General features: G+C 39.0%; 3 protein-coding genes across 4 annotated transcripts; 1 reads left to right on the top strand and 2 right to left on the bottom strand.

Moving 5' to 3' along the window:
* Positions 1-664: 664 nt before the first annotated feature.
* Positions 665-21323, bottom strand: Dip-C (dipeptidase C). Of its 2 annotated transcripts, none has more exons than XM_089080937.1 (9): positions 21179-21323; positions 17162-17357; positions 11362-11604; positions 5239-5300; positions 5115-5159; positions 1915-2184; positions 1270-1714; positions 1022-1173; positions 665-945 (listed from the first exon to the last, which is right to left on the bottom strand). In XM_089080937.1, the coding sequence occupies exons 1-9, from the start codon at positions 21205-21207 to the stop codon at positions 912-914; spliced, it is 1476 nt and encodes a 491-aa protein (XP_088937063.1). In that variant the 5' UTR covers positions 21208-21323; the 3' UTR covers positions 665-911. The 2 variants fall into 2 exon arrangements, with proteins under 2 accessions (XP_088937063.1, XP_088937062.1); XM_089080936.1 differs by lacking the exon at positions 21179-21323 and adding an exon at positions 17826-21162.
* LOC148935767 (FAST kinase domain-containing protein 3, mitochondrial) lies at positions 2245-11395 on the bottom strand. The gene is made up of 4 exons (XM_089080935.1): positions 11362-11395; positions 5239-5300; positions 5115-5159; positions 2245-4506 (listed from the first exon to the last, which is right to left on the bottom strand). The coding sequence occupies exons 3-4, from the start codon at positions 5121-5123 to the stop codon at positions 2389-2391; spliced, it is 2127 nt and encodes a 708-aa protein (XP_088937061.1). The 5' UTR covers positions 5124-5159; positions 5239-5300; positions 11362-11395; the 3' UTR covers positions 2245-2388.
* LOC148935766 (uncharacterized) lies at positions 11604-14952 on the top strand. The gene is made up of 2 exons (XM_089080939.1): positions 11604-13577; positions 13901-14952. Exons 1-2 carry the CDS (start codon positions 13348-13350, stop codon positions 14004-14006), a joined length of 336 nt encoding a protein of 111 aa, XP_088937065.1. The 5' UTR covers positions 11604-13347; the 3' UTR covers positions 14007-14952.
* Positions 21324-22852: the final 1529 nt, after the last annotated feature.

The following is a 22852-nucleotide window of genomic DNA, read 5'->3' as shown; positions in this document are numbered from 1 at the left end:
CGAGGAAACCACGGGTTTATCTCTCGACGCATGAAATCGGAAATGCGAGAGCACGCCAGCGAGAGCTTGTCAATCTCTGTGCGAACGATTCTTTTGGTTCATTGACGCTAATTATTCGACGCTATTATGTTGACTCTTGTAAAATTCAAAATATACTATAACACCACGGATGCTCTATTTGATGTTCATATTTGATGTGCAACATATGTATATGTATACATTGGTCACGCAACTTTAAAGTGTTCATAATATCTAAATGCGATAATACTCGCATTTAGATTTCGCTTGAACAAATGCGCGATATACACGTAATACGAGTTGTAATCAGCACGCGCGAATTTCCAACCCGTAATGAAAGTCTGAGACACGAAAGGCCACAGTTTACGTGATAAAAAAAGTATCTACTAAATTGAACCCTAATCCTTCGTGATTATAATGCTAACGTATCTAAAGTTAAAATTATTTTCAATTTCACTGTCACCAAGGCTACTCCGAAATACACATCATCAGCAAAGAATGACTTTTATCGATAATCCTAAATCTGTTTTAACTTAAGTCATTAGCATGAAAGTCTTGCACGTGTAGACGCGTGGGTTTGAAAAGTCTTTCTACGCGATAACCGCACAAAGATATCGATTTAACGCTATGCTATAACATCGTGGTATTATATTATTGCAGTCTCTTGTTTTATTCAGTACATTTACGTATAAATGATAATCAATACAAATATATATGCAATTTTATATCTTGTAAAAAACTATATATATATATATATATCTTATTATATTTATCTATCTTATTATATCACAATTGTATTTATGCAATTAATTGATACGCATAATAGAAGAATTATTCAACTTTTCATTTCTTTCTTGGAAATCTGCAAATCCTTCGAAATCCTTCTTGACCGATCAACTCTGCATGAAAGATTCTATTTCTTCGACCCTGAAATACATTGAAAATTGCAAGTTAGTTCGTTCTAATAAACGATATTTGCAATAAATGCAGAATAAATGCTTACGTGCGAGGAACGTCAGTCATATTTTCTACTCCAGTTTCCGTTATAAGGACGTCATCCTCGATCCTAACACCGCCAAAACCGCGAAATCTTTGTAATTGTTCCTGCACGAGGAATTTCGACTGGTTGGGATTGGTTAGAGCTGCATCGAGCAACTATATAATAATAAAAATTATTATCTGTGAATATTCTGAAAAACTGATTTTAAAGAGTTTTTACAAAAACTATTTTTTAATTATCTCTACACTTACGCAATCTATGAAATAACAGCCTGGTTCTACGGTAAGAAACATTCCGGCGAGCAATGCCCTTGCTGTTCTCAGCTTTCTCACTCCCGCGTCCTTCGAACGTTCAGGGTGACCAGGCAAATAGCCACCGACATCATGCACATCCAGTCCCAGCAAGTGACCCAATCCATGAGGTTGAAACACTTCATTCAGACCAGCTTTTATCATATCCTCGACATCACCGATCAGCAATCCACCTTCTTTCAATGATGTTAACATGACTCTGTTCGCCAAAAGATGCATATCTGTCCAGGCGACTCCTGGCTTCGCAGCTGCGATCACTGCGTCGCGTGCCTTCAGCACAGCGTTGTAAACCAGCTTTTGATCCTCAGTAAATTTCCCATTAGCTGGAAAACTGCACGTGATGTCAGCCGCATATCCGCAATAGTTGCCGCCCATGTCGAACAAACTGTCAAACAGTCAACAGAGAGAAGAATTATGCAAAGAAACTATTATACAAACATTGCACACACACACACACACACACACACACACACACACACACACACACACACACACACACACACACACACACACACACACACACACACACACACACACAAGTTATAACGAGGAAAAGATTAATACTATAATGAATTGAAATCTTACCACATATCTCCATCCTGTATGACTTTATTATTCGGTGCGCCAGCGTGACCATAATGCAATATAGAGGAATTATGTCCGGATCCGCAGATGCATGTGTAAGACACATGTCTGCACCCTCCCATGGCGTATACATAATGCAAGAACCAAGCCTCTGCCTTGTATTCTGGAATCCCAGGGCGCACAGAACGCATTACGATCTTGTGCGCCTCCGAACTTATCTTGCACACGTACCTCAATACCTCAATTTCTTGAGGAGACTTTATCACCCGGCTGTACAAAAGTAAAAAGAAGAATTTACAAAAACTACGTTACTTTAAAAATAGCTATAAATTTCTTGCAGACATTTATTCCCTATTTAAGATACAATGTTTTACTATTTGCTAGAGGAATATGTATGTAGTTACAATGAGTTTCGTTGCAGTTTTATCTACAAATTTATGCATCTGTCTAAATACACGTTTCACATGGAATGACTTATAAAGCATCTTCGACGGCGTCTAGTCTTTGTGACAAATAAGATAACAATTTGTCGTCCTGATCTACGACTTCTGTCAGTTTCATATAATCTAGATATGCAACTCGGAAACCCAATTTTCTAATTTGCCGTTTTCTCATTATCTGCGGCCCTGTCAAGTGCTGCGAATTCCAGCAATAGTATTCGGGTAAATGGATTAAAATTGCGGTATTAATATTCTTCTTTTTATGTAGATTTAGATTAAAAACTGACGTTGATTTTAAGAGCGGATGTATCAGAATGTCTAAGATATAGAAATTTATGAGAGGCAGCCTGTTCAAAACCACGCTTCTGCTTAATTTATGCTCGCCACCTACCAAGTGCGCCAGTGGTTGATATATTTTATTAATAATACCTCTGATTCTCATATCTAAACACAAGGACTTTGTATTTCTGTCTAAGTTAATTGGGCTGCCACGATAATCTTTACACTCTAATGACATGGTCGCATCGAATAATTTTAATTTTGTTTTCAATCGATTGACGACAGGTGCGTCCCTTTGAGTTTGCAGCCTACTCATAAGATACGAACTGAAGACTTTATCCAAAAGCTTAATAGGATATCTTTCGAGATACGTGCAAGAGAGAAGAATATCTAGAGTTTCGTTCAGCTTCATATCTGAAAATCTCACGGACATCACCTCGTCGAACGTCTTCCAAAACTCAAACGGATCCGGTGGTTGTAGATTCAATAATCCAAACGGGGCGAGAATAGAAGACAATAACGTAGGCGGAATTTCCATTCCGTGTCTCATAAAATATCTTCCACATTCGGCGAAAACGTACGGATTTCTAACTTGTAAATCTTTACAGTAATTCATGATGGAGGCGATTAAATTAGGATCTTTCATCTCAATACCCTTAGCTGTTACGTATCTCGCCAATGCTTGTTCTATATTTTCATCAATATATTTCTTCGTGTGTAAACAGCCAATAAAATTGATGAGATCCTTCTGAGTGGAAGTGGTCATGCTCACACTTGCCCATTTACTGGCACTCCGTAGACATTCCTTTGCGGACTCCTTCCAGTAAAGACAGTTCAGTATGTTGGCCATCTGCGAGCCGGTCAACTTTAACCACTGCTCCGAGAGTTTCTTTTCCAAAATGATCTGTACCATGTCCTTACTTCGTCGAAAATATTTCAATGATCTGAATAACGGCACTAATAGATCTGGTTTAATATCCTGCTGCCTGCACGTCAAACCAACCCACAGCATGTCAATGCAATTTCTGTACTTGGACTGTTCGTAATTAGCTAGAATTTTCACTGCTCTAATTAATTGCGACATAGTAAACTCACCGTCTGTGATTCTAATCATAACTTCGTTGCACATTCTGTCTTTGTAAATATTCGTTGAAGGGCTAAATTTGTCTCTCTTTAATGCCTTTAGTCCTTGTAATATCATCTCATTATCTCGACTTTTGACAATCAAATTTACGAGCTGTCGCAAAATAACGTCTCTATTGATGGCCTCTGCAGATATTTGAAGATTTGATGAAGTTTTCCGATATCGATACCACCCACTTTCCAACTCTATCATCTTTTTCAAACTTTGGAGCGCTATCCGGGAGTTTATCTCGTCTGTCATCTTGTTCTCCAACAAAGAATACATTCTTTTATCCATATTTCCCGAATTAATCGCATCCAAAATCTGCTCCATATCCGTATTTTTTAAACGCTCGATGTCAGAGAAAAAAAGTATCGCCGTCCCTTCATCGGTCTCTATACTAATACTATGTTTTAGAGGCTCATTCTTAATCACGCTCGTGTCGATAGAATATGGGATACTTTTCTTATGGATTATCGCAGGTTTTTTATTTTTATTCGATTCAACAGTTCTTCTGCTTTGTTTGTCGAGAAGACATTCGATGTTAGTAATCTTCTTGACTATTAAGGGAACTTCTTGTATACGCGTGCCCTCTTGTACGAAAATATTCGTCTGAGTCAACTGTGTCCCATCGTAATCAAGCACACTTGATTCGAAACATCTCTTTTTAAATTTGGACACCAAATTGAATGGTTGCGCGAATATTCTCGTAGAAAGATTTCCCCAGCGTATATGGCTCGAGACTCTCATCTATAATAACAATTATAAATTCAATAATATGTTGCACTAATAACCTTCCCATTTTTACCTTTCTCTGTTATATCTCAAATCACGCATATTTAATACTTGACATTCAATAATTTCCTTAAAAACAAAAATGTCCAAAGATTCTTCTTTATTCTTCGAGCCATGAACGATTGTAATGTCACAGAGAAGTAACTGATTTAATTATTTTTTATTTTTGATTTTTTTGTTATGCGTGTCAAATTAAAATTAAGTTAATAATAAAATTTAAAAAATAGTTGCATGTCATAACCCAATAGAAAGCTGTCAAAGTTGTATACCGATGTAGCAACGTTTATAATTCCACGAACCGACCAGCCGATGGCGACACTGATTCTTCTTTTAGACAATCAATGTGCAATCAATATAAATAACAAAAAATCAAGCTTATAAAACTTCATTCTTTTAATTCGACATAATTTTTATCTCGTTATGTTAATTGTGTTTTATCATTCAAGTATCTACACATACACCAGATTTGCTACACGCTATTATCTTATTTTTCGAGAGTCGTGTTTAGCAGAGAACAGATTGCAAAATTTATTATCGTCGCAAAATAAAATCGATACACTTACCACTCGCATATTTCCGGATACAGGATGCTATTATCCACCTGAAATCTATAAGAAAATTCGTAATTAAATTATTCTTGTCCGGCCATGTCGTTCTAATTTTAACGTGATTCATCGTCATACTCACTCGGCGATACCGTCGAAAGTCGCTTCGTGCGCCAACAATCCGCTATCGCTGTTTCTGCCGTTCTGCAAAGCGCAAAGGAGAGAAAAGGAAACGATCATATTGTAATCGGTGGTATGGTTTGAGCGCGCGTTTTCACGAGCGGGTCAGAGTAAAAGCAAGCCTTACGTAATTCAGATTCAAGTCAGAATAGAGAAAGCAGTCCTCATCCGGAGTCGGAAGCGAAACAAAGCCGTTTCTGTGCCATCGATTTCTACGTCCGCGTGAAGGCTACATGCGTGATAACGTTACGTATTTCAATGAATGATAACGTCCACATAAATTCTTAATGCGTTACGCATTAATTAACCGATTAACCGATTAATCCGTATGTTAAATTATACGCCGCGACACCCGATATGCGATATTCGGATCTGAAATATCAGCTTTATTGCAATAATAAATTTGGAATTCTAAATCCTGTTTAAATATTAAATGGGATATGAGAGATTTCTCATACAGATTGCATGTGCTATGACAGTAGTTTTTACATACATCGCGTTTTGCGCATAATAGTTCCTTGCGTAAACGCGATCGCAAAGTTAATTTTTACACGATACATGTCAAATTGTGCACCTGCATAATGACGCTAGTTAGCGAGCACTTTTTGCGCACGCTTGCGATATTGGAGAGCATTAATCGTTTTTCGCTGAGAAATAAAAATGTTTGGTTTCGGCTAAATAGTGAGTACCGCGCCGCAAATGTGCCTGTCAGCATTTGTTGTATCGGATATTGCAAAAGGCCATGCAACGTGTCGCATAAAAATATGCGGTAGCAATGCCGTATTTGCAATGTAATCATAATTAGACTTGCGGACGGGATCGCCACATATAGCCGGTCTATAAAAGTAGTATGGGAGACAAGTGTTTATCAATACCGAGAACTAGTATATAACGCTGCTGTGACAGTAGAGTATTTATTTTACCAGCGACAGACTGATCGTACACGTAATTATACGTGTAACATTACAGCTCTCTCGATACCGCGATGACTCGTCAATCACCGCGAAAATAAAATTTATCACTTATTTATGAGCGCGATTTAAATTTATTTATGTTAATTCAAAGCGGTTTCTAAACTTTCGCAGAGTCTATATCTGCAAGTTCTAAATGTTATTCTTTTTTTTCTCTTTTTTTTTTTTTCTTTGCATAATACATTTTACAAAGGTCAGATACGACAACTCCCGTCGTCTGTCTCTATAATTAGATATTTTATTCTGTGATACACGCGTGTGCAACTGCCTCCCTACACCTATATATATATATATATACCTCGGATATACCTCGGTGTCGCGTGTATGCGCGTGTGATATTGCTAGGCATGAAAGGTTGCATTGTGACTCGCCCGTCGTCGATTATACCCGTGCCTATTTCTGCCAGGCGCTTGAATGAACCTCGAACGAACTTTAATCTCGCGCCCGATGGGGATCATGATGTAACGTCCTGTGATCCCTTCCCAAACTTGTCTCATTTGCCATGCGGATATCATGTATCTCGCCAGTCTATCGGCAATCATAAATGTCTAACCGATATCGATCGAACGGTAGCATGCCTGGCGACAAGACCGTAACCAGAGGAAAAGGAATTTTTAACTTTTCGAACATATGCTACACGGAAAAAAAGTTTTGCTGATAAATCTAAAAATTTGGCCAGATATAGATTTTTTAGAAAATAATTTCATTGGACCGTCAAGATTATTACATAAGATGTTTAAAAATGACAATAATGTGCAAAAATGTGTTTGAGCTTCTAGCAATCAATTTGAATGTCGTACGTAATAATTTTAAAGGCCCAAGAAAATTATTTTCTAAAAATCTATATCTGGCCAAATTTTTAGATTTTTTTTTAACAAAATTATCTTTTCCGTGTATAAATCGTGTACGTGGTGCGTCTGCAATATCAAACTTAAATTTAAAGAATTCTTACAATTTTGATAATGTTTTTACGATAGATTGATATTATGTGAATTTAAAAATTAAGAATTTTGAAACAAGATTTTGTCATGATCCTTGTGCGATGACGCACATATATTTACATGTACACGATAAACACACCGGTTTGATGATATATTCCAACCGGTATGAATCATTTTGTTTCCATTCGTGTTTATCAACCATTAAATTAGCTTTGTCATGCATGAATATCGTATTGTCGGGTGATAATCGGCTTGGCAAGCATTGTTTGCAAACAATATTCAACAATATAATTAACGATTAAAGTCCAAGCGAGTAATTTCATATTAACGATTTAACAACGGAATAAACAAAAATTAGTTATCACATGTTTTCATCTTATCGCGCGTATATGAAACAAATATGTTGATCGCGCACACAAAATTTATACTTGAAACGGAAATATTAAAATTACGGATAATTATCTCAATCGTGTCGTAACTAGAAACACTTGATATCACGTATCTTAGATTGTATAACAGTTACGTTAATCTTTAAAAATAAACCAAATCGAAGACTAAACGCCAAGCTGTGAAATAAAAAAAAAAAGGTTCTCGGTTACATGAAACATTGCGTAAGGATTGTATTTAACAAAACGCCGATCGGCTTGCAATTTTCAGTTTTTGAAACATCAAAGATTAAAATTTTAACGTTGGATGAATTATCTCGAAGAAATTACAACTTACTCTCACACTACGGTGAGATAATGATAAGTGCGATGTAAAGAAATGTAAAACGGATTTACTACAATTTTGCCTATCCATAAACTTGAGCCATATAACGTTAACGTTAAATAACGTCACAACGTGAAATCTTGAAATGTCTCGTGAGAAAGAGTTCCGTAATGCCGATCTCGATCTTACAAACGTTGGACGCTTCGTTCTCACACGTTTTAAAATAATGCAAGACGCTCGCGATCGCTTACGACAAACACCGAGTCTTGTTCCATCTCTTATTCATGTGTCCGTCATTCCGCGCGTTTCAGCAAAACAACACTTTCCACGAAGACATTAAATATTAGTTTTTCCTACCGAGTTTCGCGATGATTCGATTTATTGAACGGTACTGAAAATAGGGAGAAGATTCAAGGCTGGAGTCTATATAGCAGACCCGCTACTAGAAACTACTCGATATCTCTGTGCCAATACACAAACCCTAGCCTAGATGACTAGACGAATCCGAGTAAACAGTAAAAATAACAAAATTCGGATCCTCACGTCAAAGATAGCCTCGCCTCGAAATAAAATATCTCGATATTAAATATTGCGATTTATTCTCATCGGCGGCGATTGATAGACAACCACTGTTCTCCGTGTTTCGCGTGTTTCGCAGAGTTTTAAGAATTTCTACAAATGTGAATAGGATAGCCGAATCGATTTTCGATATAGACGGCGGTTTAAATGCCCCGTCTCTCTCTCTCTCTCTCTCTCTCTCTCTCTCTCTCTCTCTCTCTCTCTCTCGTGGCTATTGTGGTGCACTAATGACATCTGCGAGCTTGTTTTCGATTAATCCGACCATGCTAGATAAACACACTGACAGTTCTGTGTCAATTTACTTGACGGGACGAGAGGGTGTGCCATACACAACACTCAATAAGTACGAGTCGGCTACTATAATCGTGCGTTACGATTCCTAGAAAATATCTTCGTTCTGTCGCGCAAGGTAGAAAATTGGTTTCACTGGCTTCACGTAAACCATGCGAACGTAGGATCGTCTAATGCGCACTACGAGGATCGCACAAAACGCTTTGAATTGCCCCAAATTGGTTTAAATTGCGTGTTCCCGCGGTATATTAGTAAAACTAAGTTCCGCGAATTTATCAAATAACTTTACTATTCGGTCGCTTACATCACGGAAATCGCAAAATTTGCCATAAAGATATAATGAATTTGTTGTACGAAATTCAATGCCTCTAAGCTTTATATTTTCCGAAATAATCAGTGTTTTTCATAGCTATCGCAAACTTCTGTTATCGCAAGAGCTAATGTAACTTGTGGCGTGTTTTCTATAAATATTCTGAACGTGAAAAAAATATGCATTCATTTTTAATTTGAGAAATTTAAGAATCTATAAGATAGATATGTATCCAGGTGTAAAAATAAAGCTTGTGTCAGAAAGCTTTTTGATATGAATACAATAGAATCTCTTTATACGAATCTCCACGGGATATTCTATTATTTGAACACCCTATTATTCACGTTCTACTATCCAAACTATACGTTCTGCTATGCAAACGGAATATCTCCTCGTAGAATATTCTCTCTCTGTCTCTCTATTGAGAGAAATAAATATACTTCCTAAAGATAAAGATATAGAAGATAGGGATCAGCTAACGGGAAAGGTCAATACAACATATACGTGTGGTTAAATTAGATACGTAAACTCCATAAAAAGTCACATAGCGAGGAAATTATCTTCAACATTTCTGAAATAAAGCGTTTCTCAAAATAATAGCGTTTGTTGTATTAGCGGTATCAATTATTTCACATCTATATTGAGTATCCTCTATCAGTTCGCTGAAAATGGAATATTCTCCGCATTGTTGGTTACAATCGATACGAGGCCAGCCGTATATCTTTCGAACTTGGCGACGCGAAATCTATTTGCGACGGCGCGCTATCAGATAAGCATTTCATATAATGTACTTGTATAGTTCGGGTCGCTCGTAATACCCGCGGTCACCTAGTTACGTTGTCATTGATGCACTGCGACTAGGGACAAATTATTGCTCGTTAGATAGGGAATGTTTGAAAAATTTATCGGTCGCTTTTTTCAACGCGATCTACGTGCTACGAAACGCGATATCTGTGTCACAACAGAGCAACGAGCTATGCAAATAGTCACGAATCGGTTTTTACCTGCTGTCCAGGTTGCAGGCACGAGGTCGCGAATCGAGTGAAATATTCCATGTTATTACACCGCACTGCATTCAGCGTGTCATCAAGCTTCGGGTAAAAGTGTTACACGCGCTGCTGTCGTATTATTCCTTTTTTTTATCAAAACCGTGCCTTTGGCTGCTTTAATTTATATCTTTAACCGCTTTAATTTTCTAAACTATAAAATGGATCGAGAATAAACTCGGACTTAAATCCGGGCAAAAGACAGTACGAGAGCAAACTGTAGAGAACAGAAAACAAATAAATGCAAATTCCAAGCAAAGTAAAATGAATCGCCCGCGTCTTTTCTTTTAAATTCTATTCTTCTTTGAGAGGAGAATGATAAAATACATCGAATAAACGTGACATATTTGCACGCATCGCCCATTTGGCAAACGAACGCGTTGCATAGAGCCAGGCGTAAGGAATGCATTCTGGTATTCTGCTAAATCCACCGTAATTTTAATCCGCGTAGCAACAGGGCGGCCTTTAAACGCACGCGGTATTTCGCACGGGGTATTATTACGGCGAGGATTTTTGTAACTATCATCTGTACAGCGCGCCGCGTTCGCTGTACATACAGAGAGAACAGGACTGGTAAGTCATCCCGGGGAAGGCGACGTCAGACGATTTGCCCCCGTCTCGGCAAACATTCATCCGAGTCGTGACAAATGCCGCGAATCGTGTGAATGAGGTGCGCTGGACGGGTGCCTCTAATTGGAGACGACAATGCCGACAAAAATTCACACGTACGCGTACGCGGCGCGTTCGCATTCGTTTGGTAAATGTCGTTGGTAAAGGGGAGCATCCTCTCCGGAGATCACATTAACGCGAGCGGAGTCTGGCAAAACCAGACCGACCGACGCAATGTGTCGACTTTCTCGACACATTGTAGAGGCAGATAGTCGCGAAGGAGGCGAAGGTAAACGTCACGAGGCACGCCGCGGCGGCTCGCTTATCGCGAGACACAGACACACACACACACATGCACGCAAAGGAAGGTGCTCAATCCGGGGATCCTTTCACAAGTTTTTGTTTCTTTTTTATCCTCTTTAATAATTACATCGCGCCTTAGTAAAAGAGAACAAACGACTTTAGTTGCGCTACGAGAATAATGAAAAATCGCGCGGACATAAAATTGCAATTATTTTTAGATTTAGACCTCATCCCCAGATTGAGCACTCTTCTGTACCTGCGGAGAAGGCAGACAGGAAAGCAGCGAGTCCAATGAACGTCCATCTGTTCCCAGGCGCGACTTACCAGCGTGAGCAAAAGGTGTGCTCGCTTTTCCTTCAACACGCGCGCAATCTCGTCAGTGTAGTAACACTCGTTCACGCCGTATCGCTCTTTGAAGTCGTCCAGAGTGTGCAGTTTGCCCTGCCAAATTGCGTATTCGTGCGGTAGCCTCGGCACAAAGAGAATCGAGGTACCAAGTGTGCCCAGGTCGAGAGCGCCGTAACAGTCCGGTTCTTCCACGCCGAAGCACCATTGGAAGAACGATTCCTGATAAAGAGAACAAATCAAACTATATAGGAGCTGCGAAAGAATACGGAAGTCGCGACAGCGACGTTGGACAATAGAGTTTTCTTCGGAAGAAAACCGCCGTGTAATAATAGCGACATGATGTCTAGCATCTCTTTAAATAACTATTTCTAGAAATAGTATGTGCACGACGATACAAGTATATCATTCAAATTTTAATATCATTACGAATAAAGGCACGTAAAATCCATTACGTCACGTAAAAATTTCAAATTCAGCAAAGAGTCCATAAAGATGTAACGGAATAATAAAGAGTAATAAAAGAATAATAAAAAAGATACATATGTGAGATAAACGTTTCTCTTTTATTACAAAATCGATAACCGCTTGCGTGATCGAAATGAAGAACGACGTTTGGTGAGACGGGGAACGTCTGCGACATAATATTTACGGCGTTTCCACGCGTTCCCGTTTCTCGGAGGCGAACGTTCCATTCTCGAAATCGAATGTCGCGGTGTTTATTCCTCCTCGACTTCCTCATGCAAATAGGTCATCACGCGATATTACGTGAGAAATCGATACCGGCGGCACACGTCGGCAACACCGAGTGTTCCGCTCGCATTTGTAAAGATATGCTGATATCGCCGCCGACGCCAGGTACGGCCGATGACGCGCTCCCCTGGTTGTCAAAGATTTTTCTCGACTTCTAATGGACGACGTTTCGCAATCGTGCGAAGCAAAGTCCTGGACTCGTCGGTCTCCTTTCCGAACGAAGGATACGGATCGCCGACTAACGGAATTTCTCTCAGCTTTCCAATAGCTAATTCCTTTGTGCTCCTCCCTTTTTTTTGTCTCGAGCGCGATAAAAATACTGCAACGGATTCTCCGCGGCGGTCTCACGCCCGGCCGGACCTTGGATTCCTCGACCAAGACTTCGAAAAAGCTTGTACAGGAAACAGGATCACGCGAGTGCGTCCACGCGCGGCTGCTCCGACGCTTCCCCTTCGTTCGAGATGGCCGAAGCGGAAATGCCGTTCCTGGTTTCCATCGTTCGGCTGTTTTTATCAGTCACAAATGTCGAGGTCACCTAAAGGCATCCTCAAAGACCTTTTCGCTTTCTTGTGCCAGTATTCCTCTTCCCGGATTATTCAAATTAAAAAATTATTTATTTGTGGATTTAATAAGGAAAAAAGAAATATAATAAAAGAGAAGGAAATTCATTGAGAAATAAAAAATATTATTTTCGAGATCGATGAAGTAACATCAGTGCAATTTTATTTTCGAATTTCATATTGATTCATCCCTTTTGTCTCGTTGTTATCTCTTAAATAAATAGAATAAATAGAATCAGCTAGCTAAGCTTATGTTGGTTCCAATTGATTTATTGACAGAAATATTTATTCAAAAAATTATATATTTATTTACAAATAAAATTGTTCTCTGAATAAAACTTCACTCGGTATTAATGGACTGTTAAACAAATGGAATAATCCAGGATTAAAATTATAACCCTGGAAACAAGTTATATGCTCGCACGTGGAAGAAAAAGGAAGAAAAAAAAAAAGAAATACGGCAGGTGCAGCTGCGAAGAGAATCTACTATAAATGCCTGATGCTATATATGCCTGATATCGTATCTTTAGCGACATAGGCGGAGGCAGCATCGCCGCCGCCGTTGCTATCATCATTGTCGTCGTCGTCGTCGTCGTCGTCGTCGTCGTGAGTTCCGAAAAATCCGGCAGATCGGAATTCCAAGGGTGAAGCGATGAGAAATGAGCCAAGTGAGCTCGTGCGAGTCGTAACGCGTTGCGCCTTGTTGTGTTTGGATTCAAGAGCTCTGGACCTTCTTACTCTCTCCGTCTCCTGGCCATTCTCGGACTCTCATTTCCGTTCGAGAGCTGTGAGAGACGAGGACGCTAGAGAGAATGAGAGAGCGGGAGAACGTCTTAAGAACGATCGGCCATCAGGTCAACGCGCTCTCGGCGCAGCCAGCAGGTATTATCTTAAAGAAGTTCTGTGTATATAGATAGACACAGCCGCACGACGGCGCGTGTATTTTGCAAGCACACTAGCAGGGATAACGTCTATTGCCTTACGCAGCTGTTTTGTACGGAGCGTTAACGAACGACTTTTATAAACTTTACCCGCGGATCTTTCTCGCGCCCCTTAAAATATCATTAGATCGGCTATTCTGCAAAATAATACGAATAATTTCCTTCTTCCTTTCAAATATTTCTAGAAATTGTATATCGCGTGACTAATTTACGAAATTATAATTTTTAAGTTATATTCAAAAATTATTGTTACTATATTATCAGTGGTTATTCGCCAAGAGTGACGTATCAAGAGCCAGACACATATCGAGAATATGTACAAGATGACGATGACGACAATGGCGGTGGAATTAACGCAGAGCTGCATTAAGAAAGAATCCGGCGAAAGGGTCTCGTATTGATCGCAACATCGCGCGGCAAAATCACGATATCGGATTCAGCACGAGTACATCGTTTTAACTGTCGAGCGATTGAACGCCGCGCACAAAGAAACGAGCGGCCCGCTATTCGTCAAATTAGAAACTGGAACACCGCCTTGATTGCATGCATACGGGATATCCCGCAGAAGCGTCCGATGTAGCCTTCAGCTATGGATTGAACAACAAATATTCCGACCCTCTTCCGTAGAAATTTCGCGAAAATTGTCCGAGTTTTTAATTTTCCACGTTAAATATTCTTAAAATAAAAGACTAGATTATGTATGTTTCGCCGACTGCTAGAACTGATGCTCGAAAGAGATTGGATGGAGATACATTTTAAGCAGAGTTCATAAACTCGATGCAAACGTCGTCTCGAAAGATCAACAATGACGCAAGCGTAGCAGAAATTCGAACTGGTTTGAAACATCTTGAGGTAATGTTCACGCTAAAGATTGTAGCTAATAAAAAGAAATGTAACCGGTAGAATTTAAACAGGAAGCGAATCTTTCAGTCGCGATTGAGCGAGCTTCTCGAGAATCTACTTCGCTTAAATTCGGTTTTTTCGGACGCTACAATCTTAAACCGTAAAAACATCATTATTTAATTCCATTTCATTGGATGTAATTTCTATCTTTCTGCCGTTGTAGGGATTTACCGTACTGTAATTTACCGTAAAGCAAAACGATCTCGTTGGCAAGAAGCATAATTTGGGTCGCAAATTATATAGTCACGTTTAATGCTGAATGTGCTGAATGCGTATGACTATCAATCCGCGATAAAACATTGTATGCAACGTACATCAGATTAAAATCAAAACGCGGTTGCGAACCTAATTGAATAACGTAGTCTCATGAATTGTACATTTGTGAATTAAAGAATAAATTATATACACGAAAAGCACTGGAACGTTATCTTTAAATCGCTGAGAATAACAATAAATAATCATAATTTCGACGAATAAACTTTGAATCATATAAGCGATTTGCATCACAAATGTTCACATAAAAGATCGCTCTGCGAGCGTTAAATATAATCAATTCCGAAATATATATATTTCTTGGAACATTGCGGTCAAAATATATTTTTATGCGCGCCTGGATCGCTTGGCGAAAATTTTCTTCACATAATACATTTGTCTTCTTGTAGAATGAATAAAATATGAATTAAAAATTGAAGAATTTTTAAATAAAAATACAAAAACAAGAAAGTAATGCAAGTAAATAAAACGGAAACATGTACAAATAGATAAAAAATATATATATGTACACTTAAAAATGTATATGTACGCGAATGTAAATAAGTTTCTGGTAGAATGGCTGGGAAATATTTTATATTGCGACTCGCTAAAAAATTCACGGTCAATCGCTAAACAAAGCGCGTACACAAGCGGCTGGAGTATGGACGGATGAACGGAGCAGCCGTGTGTTTTTCTAGAGAATGCCGAACGGTACCTCAGTTCTAGTAAAGCGGGTTTTAAAGGCAATCTGCCAGAGCGTCTCTCTCTCTTCGTCTGCGCGCCAGGAGCGTGTCTCGACCGGATCGTCGCTCCTTGCGTCGATTTTCGGCGACTCGCCGATGAGATTTTGATGAGAACGTGTTTTCAGCGATGTAAATGCAGCGGAACTCGATCTACCTAGAATAGTCCGGTGGAGCGAGTAGTTATTCATGTGAAGCGAGAGTTCATAAACTTCCAAATACAGCTACCTCAACAGACGTTTCCAGGCCATTCATATCCACTGCATTATCATCGCTGCGGTATTGTTACTAGGGAAATTAAATTAATCTCGGAATATGTGAGAATAAGAGAGAGAGAGAGAGAGAGAGAGAGAGAGAGAGAGAGAGAGAGAGCGAGAGAGAGAGAGAGAAAAGATAACTGCATTATATATGATAACAGTAAATTGATAAAATTTACAAAAATCACATTAGTCGTTTTAAAACATGTACAGCCTTATTTTGTAAGAATCCCGCGATATTTATCACGCGATAAGACACGTCAGATAATAATATTTGATTTTCGCACCTCGTAAAATTATCTGATATCAGTCAGACTGTACACGAGTGATAGCCCCAAAAGAATTTCTACTACAATGAATTATAAACAAGTCAATGCAAGGCAACACTTTTGTCGTTTTTAATTAATTTTATTACCGTACATTTTTTTTCTGTAATATCTTATGAATTTTATGTTATAATTTAATATGCAATGAGCATGTTCTAAATAATAATAAAAATGATAAACATTTTATCATTTAAAAGTCAACATAATTATTCAAATGTTATTATTAATGTAGTTTTAATATATTATTTGACTCAACATACCATAAACTTTCACAAGCATATATACTCATCATGCCAATCTTATCGATAACTAATTTATCAACATGTGTTTCGTACCAGTCGAGAGCATTTGGCGATAAACAATCCGAGTTCGGCGAATTCAATTTGCAATTGTATTCGCGTAATTTTATAATCTCTCTAGTCGAAACGGATCTAAAAAAATTTTCTCACGTTAATGATAATGAATATTTTACGGTAAAGTTCAATTTACGGTCGTTACTTCGGCAGAAACGCGCGACAAAAATAATCGTGAAACCCAAATCATATAATTGCGATTGAATCTTCGGAATTCTCTACCCTCATCAATAGATTTTGCTTTTTTACATTACTTCTACTTACAGTTCTAAGAAATCACAACAAAGAAAAACGACCTTTCGTTCATCGCGGTTCACACAAGCCTTACGTCTGATCATCAATGAAAGTATAAAGTTCAGTAATATACAGTAAATTACAGACAAAATTTAATAAAAAAGATTGTCGAATTTCGAGTCCTTGCATCTAAATTTGCATTTAAATACAAAATTTAAAATCTAAAATTGCACTGTATTCTTAAAACAAAAAAAATATTTTTGTGCATTTTATCTGAAAAATTAAGAGACACGATCGTGGCTCGTCGCCAAGAGTGAGTTTTAAAACAAAAAAAAAATATTTTCGAGTATTTTATCTGAAAAATTTGAATCTCGCACATGCTGGTATTTTGAAACATCCGAGAGCCGTTTATATTTCTATTGGCAAATGTTAAAGGATATAATAGCTGCCAAGTACGCACCTGCCTAAAGGGCCAATTTATGTCCGTATCGTTGAAGGGAACATCCACGCCACCTTGAAGAACGACAAAGGTACCCATAGCACTTTCACACTTTGCTCGGAGACGTGAAATGAGTCGTTCTCGATTATCACGAAAAAGGGACATGGGTACTTTTAAGGTGTCATCGTACCGCCAAAAGAGAGGTCTTCCATCGCACCTAAAATTACGACTCTTATATTAGAAAATGATACGTCACAAGAAGGAGAAGGAATAACGATTTCATACAGTCGATAATATTAATAAGAAATAAAACGTTCTAATTTCGTATTGAAATTGTGACAATATTCCAAATTTCGCGCAATTAAAAATTACGAGTAAAACTAACGCAAAAACATTGAATAGCATATGATGTTACGATACGCTGCTTGTAAATAATTGCATTGCTTCTGATAATATCACTAAAACTTTCTAAAAAGAAAGTAGCCACACGCTTCTTGCTTTATCCGTTTAACTCATCAACTCATCAATGCCTCTGTAGCGTCCTTAAAGCATTAGTATTTAGGTGACTCATGAGAGTTACGTCACGAAAGTGATAAAGCATCATCGTACACACAAGAAAATCTTAGATAAAAACTTTCAAAACAAATACACAGTGCAATAGAACTGACGTACAAAGTTTACGTACAAACGAGTTGATCCTAATTTCGTGCGCTTCTTGAAATCTTCCTTGCAGATTTGCAGAATCTTGATTCGAATATATCTTGAACAAAGGTGACCAGAGGCGCGTAGAAAAAGACGGCCAGGAATTATAATATTTTTAATTAGCATGTTCATGTAAAAAAAAACCGATATAACTTCAAGACGGAATCTGAAATATTTTATTTGTCAGCTATCAGAATTTTGTCGGAGGACAAATATATATTTTTTAAAATTTTAATAACAATCTACATCACTTTAAAACTTTTTCAAAAAAATTTGTATCTGTATTGCTGAATGAAAATCATATTTCAATGACAAAAAAAAACGAGGACTTGACGTGCGTAATAAGATCGCGCGTCGTAAAACGACATGCTCGATATTCGGTGGTTAGTAATTACACAGCACGGACATAAATAGTACACTCGAGACGCGACGTCTATTCTGATGAAGAAACGCGAGAGAGAGAGAGAGAGAGAGAGAGAGAGAGAGAGAGAGAGAGAGAGAGAGAGAGAGAGAGAACGAAGCGGTTTCATGCGACCTCGCGTACGTATTCGGCTTGTATTTTAAGCCGTGTCATTGGACGACTCGCGCCTCTTGACTGACACAATTCTTGCTCTACTATATATCTCTTCGGAACGAAACGCGTGCACGGGAAGACTTAGAGCGCGCTAACGAGATACACGCGCGATAATGTGTACATCGCAAGCTATACTTAACCCTCTGCAACCCCGTGACTGCCGCGCGCTCTGCCGCGTTTAAGCTTCCCTAAATTCTACACGTATGCTAATTTAGTCGTGCAGAATCACAGTCACTTTTAATGTCTATTCGAAAATTATATTTAACTTGGCAGCAACTAGAGAGAGGGAAGGAGAGAGAGAGGGAAGGAGAGAGAGAGAGAGAGAGAGAGAGAGAGAGAGAGAGAGAGAGAGAGAGAGAGAGAGAGGGGAGACGAAAAGTCAGACATATATATACGACAATGTATGCATTTACATTCAATGTTATGATACATCAACTTTCCCTGATACAATATACAAATAATGAGTCACACATAAACAATATCATTAAGAAAAGTGTTTACATGTAAATTGTTTAATTATTTTTACCTCTATTAGGAACTTTAATAAGATTGATTGTACAACGAGAGAGAGAGAGAGAGAGAGAGAGAGAGAGAGACAAAGAGAGAGAGAGAGAGAGAGAGCTGCTACTTGACATTGGGCAAAATGTTCTCGGCACGAAAGCAGTGAAAGCATCACTCGTGCGATCGATGCCTACTGTTAGCTTTACGCATAAACACTATCGCCGACTTTCCTCAAGTTTGTGTACGAAATATGCCGCCGTAAAATATATCCGGCATGAAAATTCTGCGCGAACGCTCTCGAAATAAGGCATTCCAGACACAACAATCCATAAGTCCATAGTCACACGTCGATTATTAAATTCGTTCTGTCTGGCACATTGCGTAAATAAAATTCACTATCAAGCAGACACGTGCTTTTGATACGTGCTTTTTAAAGCGTAAAGTAAACCGATGTCTTCATACATCGATAACCAATAAGCGCGTGAAAGAATTATACAGCTGAATAATGAACACGATTAAATGTTCCAGGAATTATTATTTTAAAATATGTATAACATCGTATTTATATTACGCTATATATTTATATTTTTCCAACTTGAGGAGAAAAATGATGTGGTTATCTAATCGCAACGAGCAAAAAGATTACGTCGTTTTCCTTGACGATGCTACGTTGCAACAATCTTATAACTTTTAGCTACATTATAATCATGTTCTTATCGCAATGGACAAATAACAGCATTGTTTATCGACGAAAAGAACAGAACATCATCAGCTTAATGTTACGTAAAATGCCAACATTGAAAAAACACACACGAGCGGCACGGAGCGAAATTTAGGAGCCTGCAAACAACACTGATAATGATTCGCCGTTTTGTTCATAAATGTTTCGTAAATGCGATACGACGATATTCGCACATAACATCACATAATAACAGCTATGAAGAAAAAAGTTAATGCCTTGAACCTCGTTCTACTCCAGTTACATCATCGAGAAACAGACTGGAGCAGAGGAGCGATTCAGTTTTCTGCTCCGAAATTTAACAACGGAAATTACTCAACATTATTACAATTATTCTATGGTAATTATTAGTTAATAACGAAAATTGTTTAAGACCGTTTAGCAATTTGATAAAATTGTTTTCATCGCGAAGTTTGGTCTCCGTCTTCGGAAGCGAAATACGGCGCATCGTTCGCGTCTCGGTGACCAATCTATAAATAATCCGCAGAAAAGTTAAACGCTGATTTTCGTGGAAACCGTTATGTAAAGAATGCGAAAAGAGAGCTATGTATTTTTAAGAGAGACCACACTTCCCCCGCGTTTTGCGTAAAACGCGCGCTTAGGCCAGCGCGCTTAACATAATTACGAACAATGTAAACGTAAACAACGCGTCATTAAATTCCACACGCAAGTCGGGCAACCTAGAAACCTTCTTAAGCAGTCGTATTTTCTATGAAGAGCGCCACTCTCTGCGAAATAAAGACACGTCACGTCGTCCATCGACAACGAGCACAGTGCTAGCACGAGCTAGTTGCATGCGGTAACTGACTACATATGTCACATTACATTTTTTTTTTATGGAGATGGAACGTATATAGTAGATTCAAAATAATCGATAGGCTGTTCTCTAACGTTTACTGGTACCACAATGAGGGTGAATCAATCATCGTGACACCTTCAATTATTTCGACCTGCTACACGCGATATCGCGGTTATTAATCGCGAGATCTTTGTTACCAGTCCGAACCCGTCGTTACATCTCGTGCAAGTACTGTTATCAGAGTCAGTTCAAAGGTCAATGTGAATCTTAACGGAGCGCGGACGTGCCTAACCGCGCGCATAACCTCAAAATCCGGCCAGACCAGGACCAGGATTCTGTACTCGCTCACCGACAACTGCGAAAGCGAGCTCGATCGAGACTCGATCAACGAGAAGGGCCGCATCACGGACGAGCGAGCTCGTTTTCGCGCTTAGATTCGCGAACATTCCAATTCGAGCGAGCGTTCCGTCAACGACGCAAACGCGATGTATTTCGAGTCTCGCTCACGTGACTTGAAACCGACGTAACGTTCGATCTTCCGTGTCACGAATGCGAAAAAAGAAATTTTATTTCGATCGACTATTTCGATTTGTCAGAAGCAAAATCGATATCATTTTTGACGGAGTAAACATGTTTCGCCTCTCGAGTAGAAATGCTCGCGCGCAATTAAATCTACTCCCGCGAAAGTCAATGATGTGGCGAAAATATACGAATCGTACGTACCAGTCCGCGCGACTACATTCCGCCGCCATATTGCTCGCTTCTAAGTGTTTGTTGTCCGTGAGTCGCTGCTTCCTGTTAAGATACGCTTTTCAGCCACGAGAATCGTTGATCCGAAATCGACGGACGGGAATGGTTTAGATGGTCACTGCGCGAGGTTACCGGGTTTCGTGTTTCTTTATACGGACGCGAATTGTACGTATCGAGTGCGTATCGCGCGCGACGATGACACTACGACGCGCACATCTGACAGCTCGACGCGTGATCACGTGGTCGCCCGGCACGTGGTAGTCGACGCCGGTCGACGACAGTCGACCGCGCCCGAGACGCGCTCAAACGCAGCTGATGACGAGATCTGATGCAAGGCTGACTACAAATGCCGGCATAGCACTGTTGTGTGTGTGTGTGTGTGTGTGTATGTGTGTGTGTGTGTGTGTGTGTGTGTGTGTGTGTGTGTGTGTGTGTGTGTGTGTGTGTGTGTGTATGTATGTTTACATAAGGTTAATAATCCTCGATAAGTTCCAAATTTCGTAAGGACTTTGAATGTTTATAAATTGAATTCTCGAAACGTATGCAAAATTGTATCAGAGAAAATTCCATTAATAAAAATTTGTTTCGTCACTGTCCTCGCCTTTATGACACAAATTAATATAATTCTGCACAATTAAAAATCTAAAAATATTCAATATTATCATTCAATTAATCAATGCTCATATTATATGCCATTTATACGCATGATCGCCGTAAGGCGAGTATCTCGAGTGCATGCCATTTTGCGCATCGTTTTTTTCTCTCTTTCTCTTTCAACTGGGTCTCATCTTTGCTATCTCGCATCAAAATCTGTGTCAACATAAACAAGACTGATATCTGTTATTAAACGTTCGAATTGTTGACTTACGGTCGCGCCATTAACTTTGTACCGATCTAAAAATCTTTTAAAAAAGCGAAAGATCTTTATCTCGCGTTCGTCTCTCTACAATTATGGCGGAGAAATAATATGAAGGAACTGTCCGACAAAAGCATACCGATAAATCTCGAGTGCCACCTTCATGATTCGTGGAAATATCGCGTGTTGTTATCACATGATGTCGCAATAACTGTAGATCAATTCATCATATTATCTCGTGCATTTTGGAGATGACGCGTCTATCAATACGAATTCGTACAATCGAATTGGATTGATAGACGAATCTGGAACTCGCGGTGATGATTCATTACGAGCCTGATTCACGTGTATTGACTACGTATTCTTACCAATCATTTCCTATTGCAATCATCCGCCCTTAGTCATTATCAGAACACGAAATATCTCACGAGAAACCTGACGAGATCTATTTATTTTATTCCGCACCATTTCTTTTTTCAAGAAGATATATTGCCGAGGAAAAAAACCGCGATGCGCAAAACGTGACGCTGTTTCGCGTACATTTATAGCGCAAGGTTTTCTTTCGATCTTTAGCCGATGTAAGATCCTATTCTCAGTTTACTAACGACAAGTCCGAAGGCCTTGCCCGAAGGTCGCGCGAGCGTTACACGTATTATATAAGGTATTATTTGCTAATACGAAATGCGATAAAAAGTAAGTATCGCTGTCGACAACAAAATCAATTATATAAATTGATTGAAAATATAAATACTGCCACTTCAGAGTGAGGGAAGAAGACGATAAGCGGAGAT

Source organism: Pogonomyrmex barbatus, unplaced genomic scaffold, assembly GCF_055798465.1.
Source record: "Pogonomyrmex barbatus isolate J1 unplaced genomic scaffold, ASM5579846v1 scaffold4, whole genome shotgun sequence".
In the NCBI taxonomy this organism is placed as follows: domain Eukaryota; kingdom Metazoa; phylum Arthropoda; class Insecta; order Hymenoptera; family Formicidae; genus Pogonomyrmex; species Pogonomyrmex barbatus.
The sequence above is the reverse complement of the archived record's forward strand: the minus strand, read 5'-3'. Positions and strand labels throughout refer to the sequence as shown.

Excerpts from the sequence above, each read along its gene's own strand:
- LOC148935766 (XM_089080939.1), top strand. The coding sequence starts at position 13,348 with ATGAGAAATGAGCCAAGTGAGCTCGTGCGAGTCGTAACGCGTTGCGCC. Across the intron at positions 13,578-13,900 it reads GCTCTCGGCGCAGCCAGCAG|TGGTTATTCGCCAAGAGTGA; the intron begins GTATTATCTTAA and ends CTATATTATCAG.
- Dip-C (XM_089080936.1), bottom strand. The coding sequence starts at position 17,974 with ATGAACATGCTAATTAAAAATATTATAATTCCTGGCCGTCTTTTTCTA. Across the intron at positions 1,174-1,269 it reads GCTGTTATTTCATAGATTGC|TTGCTCGATGCAGCTCTAAC; the intron begins GTAAGTGTAGAG and ends ATTATTATATAG. Across the intron at positions 946-1,021 it reads ATGACTGACGTTCCTCGCAC|GGTCGAAGAAATAGAATCTT; the intron begins GTAAGCATTTAT and ends AATGTATTTCAG.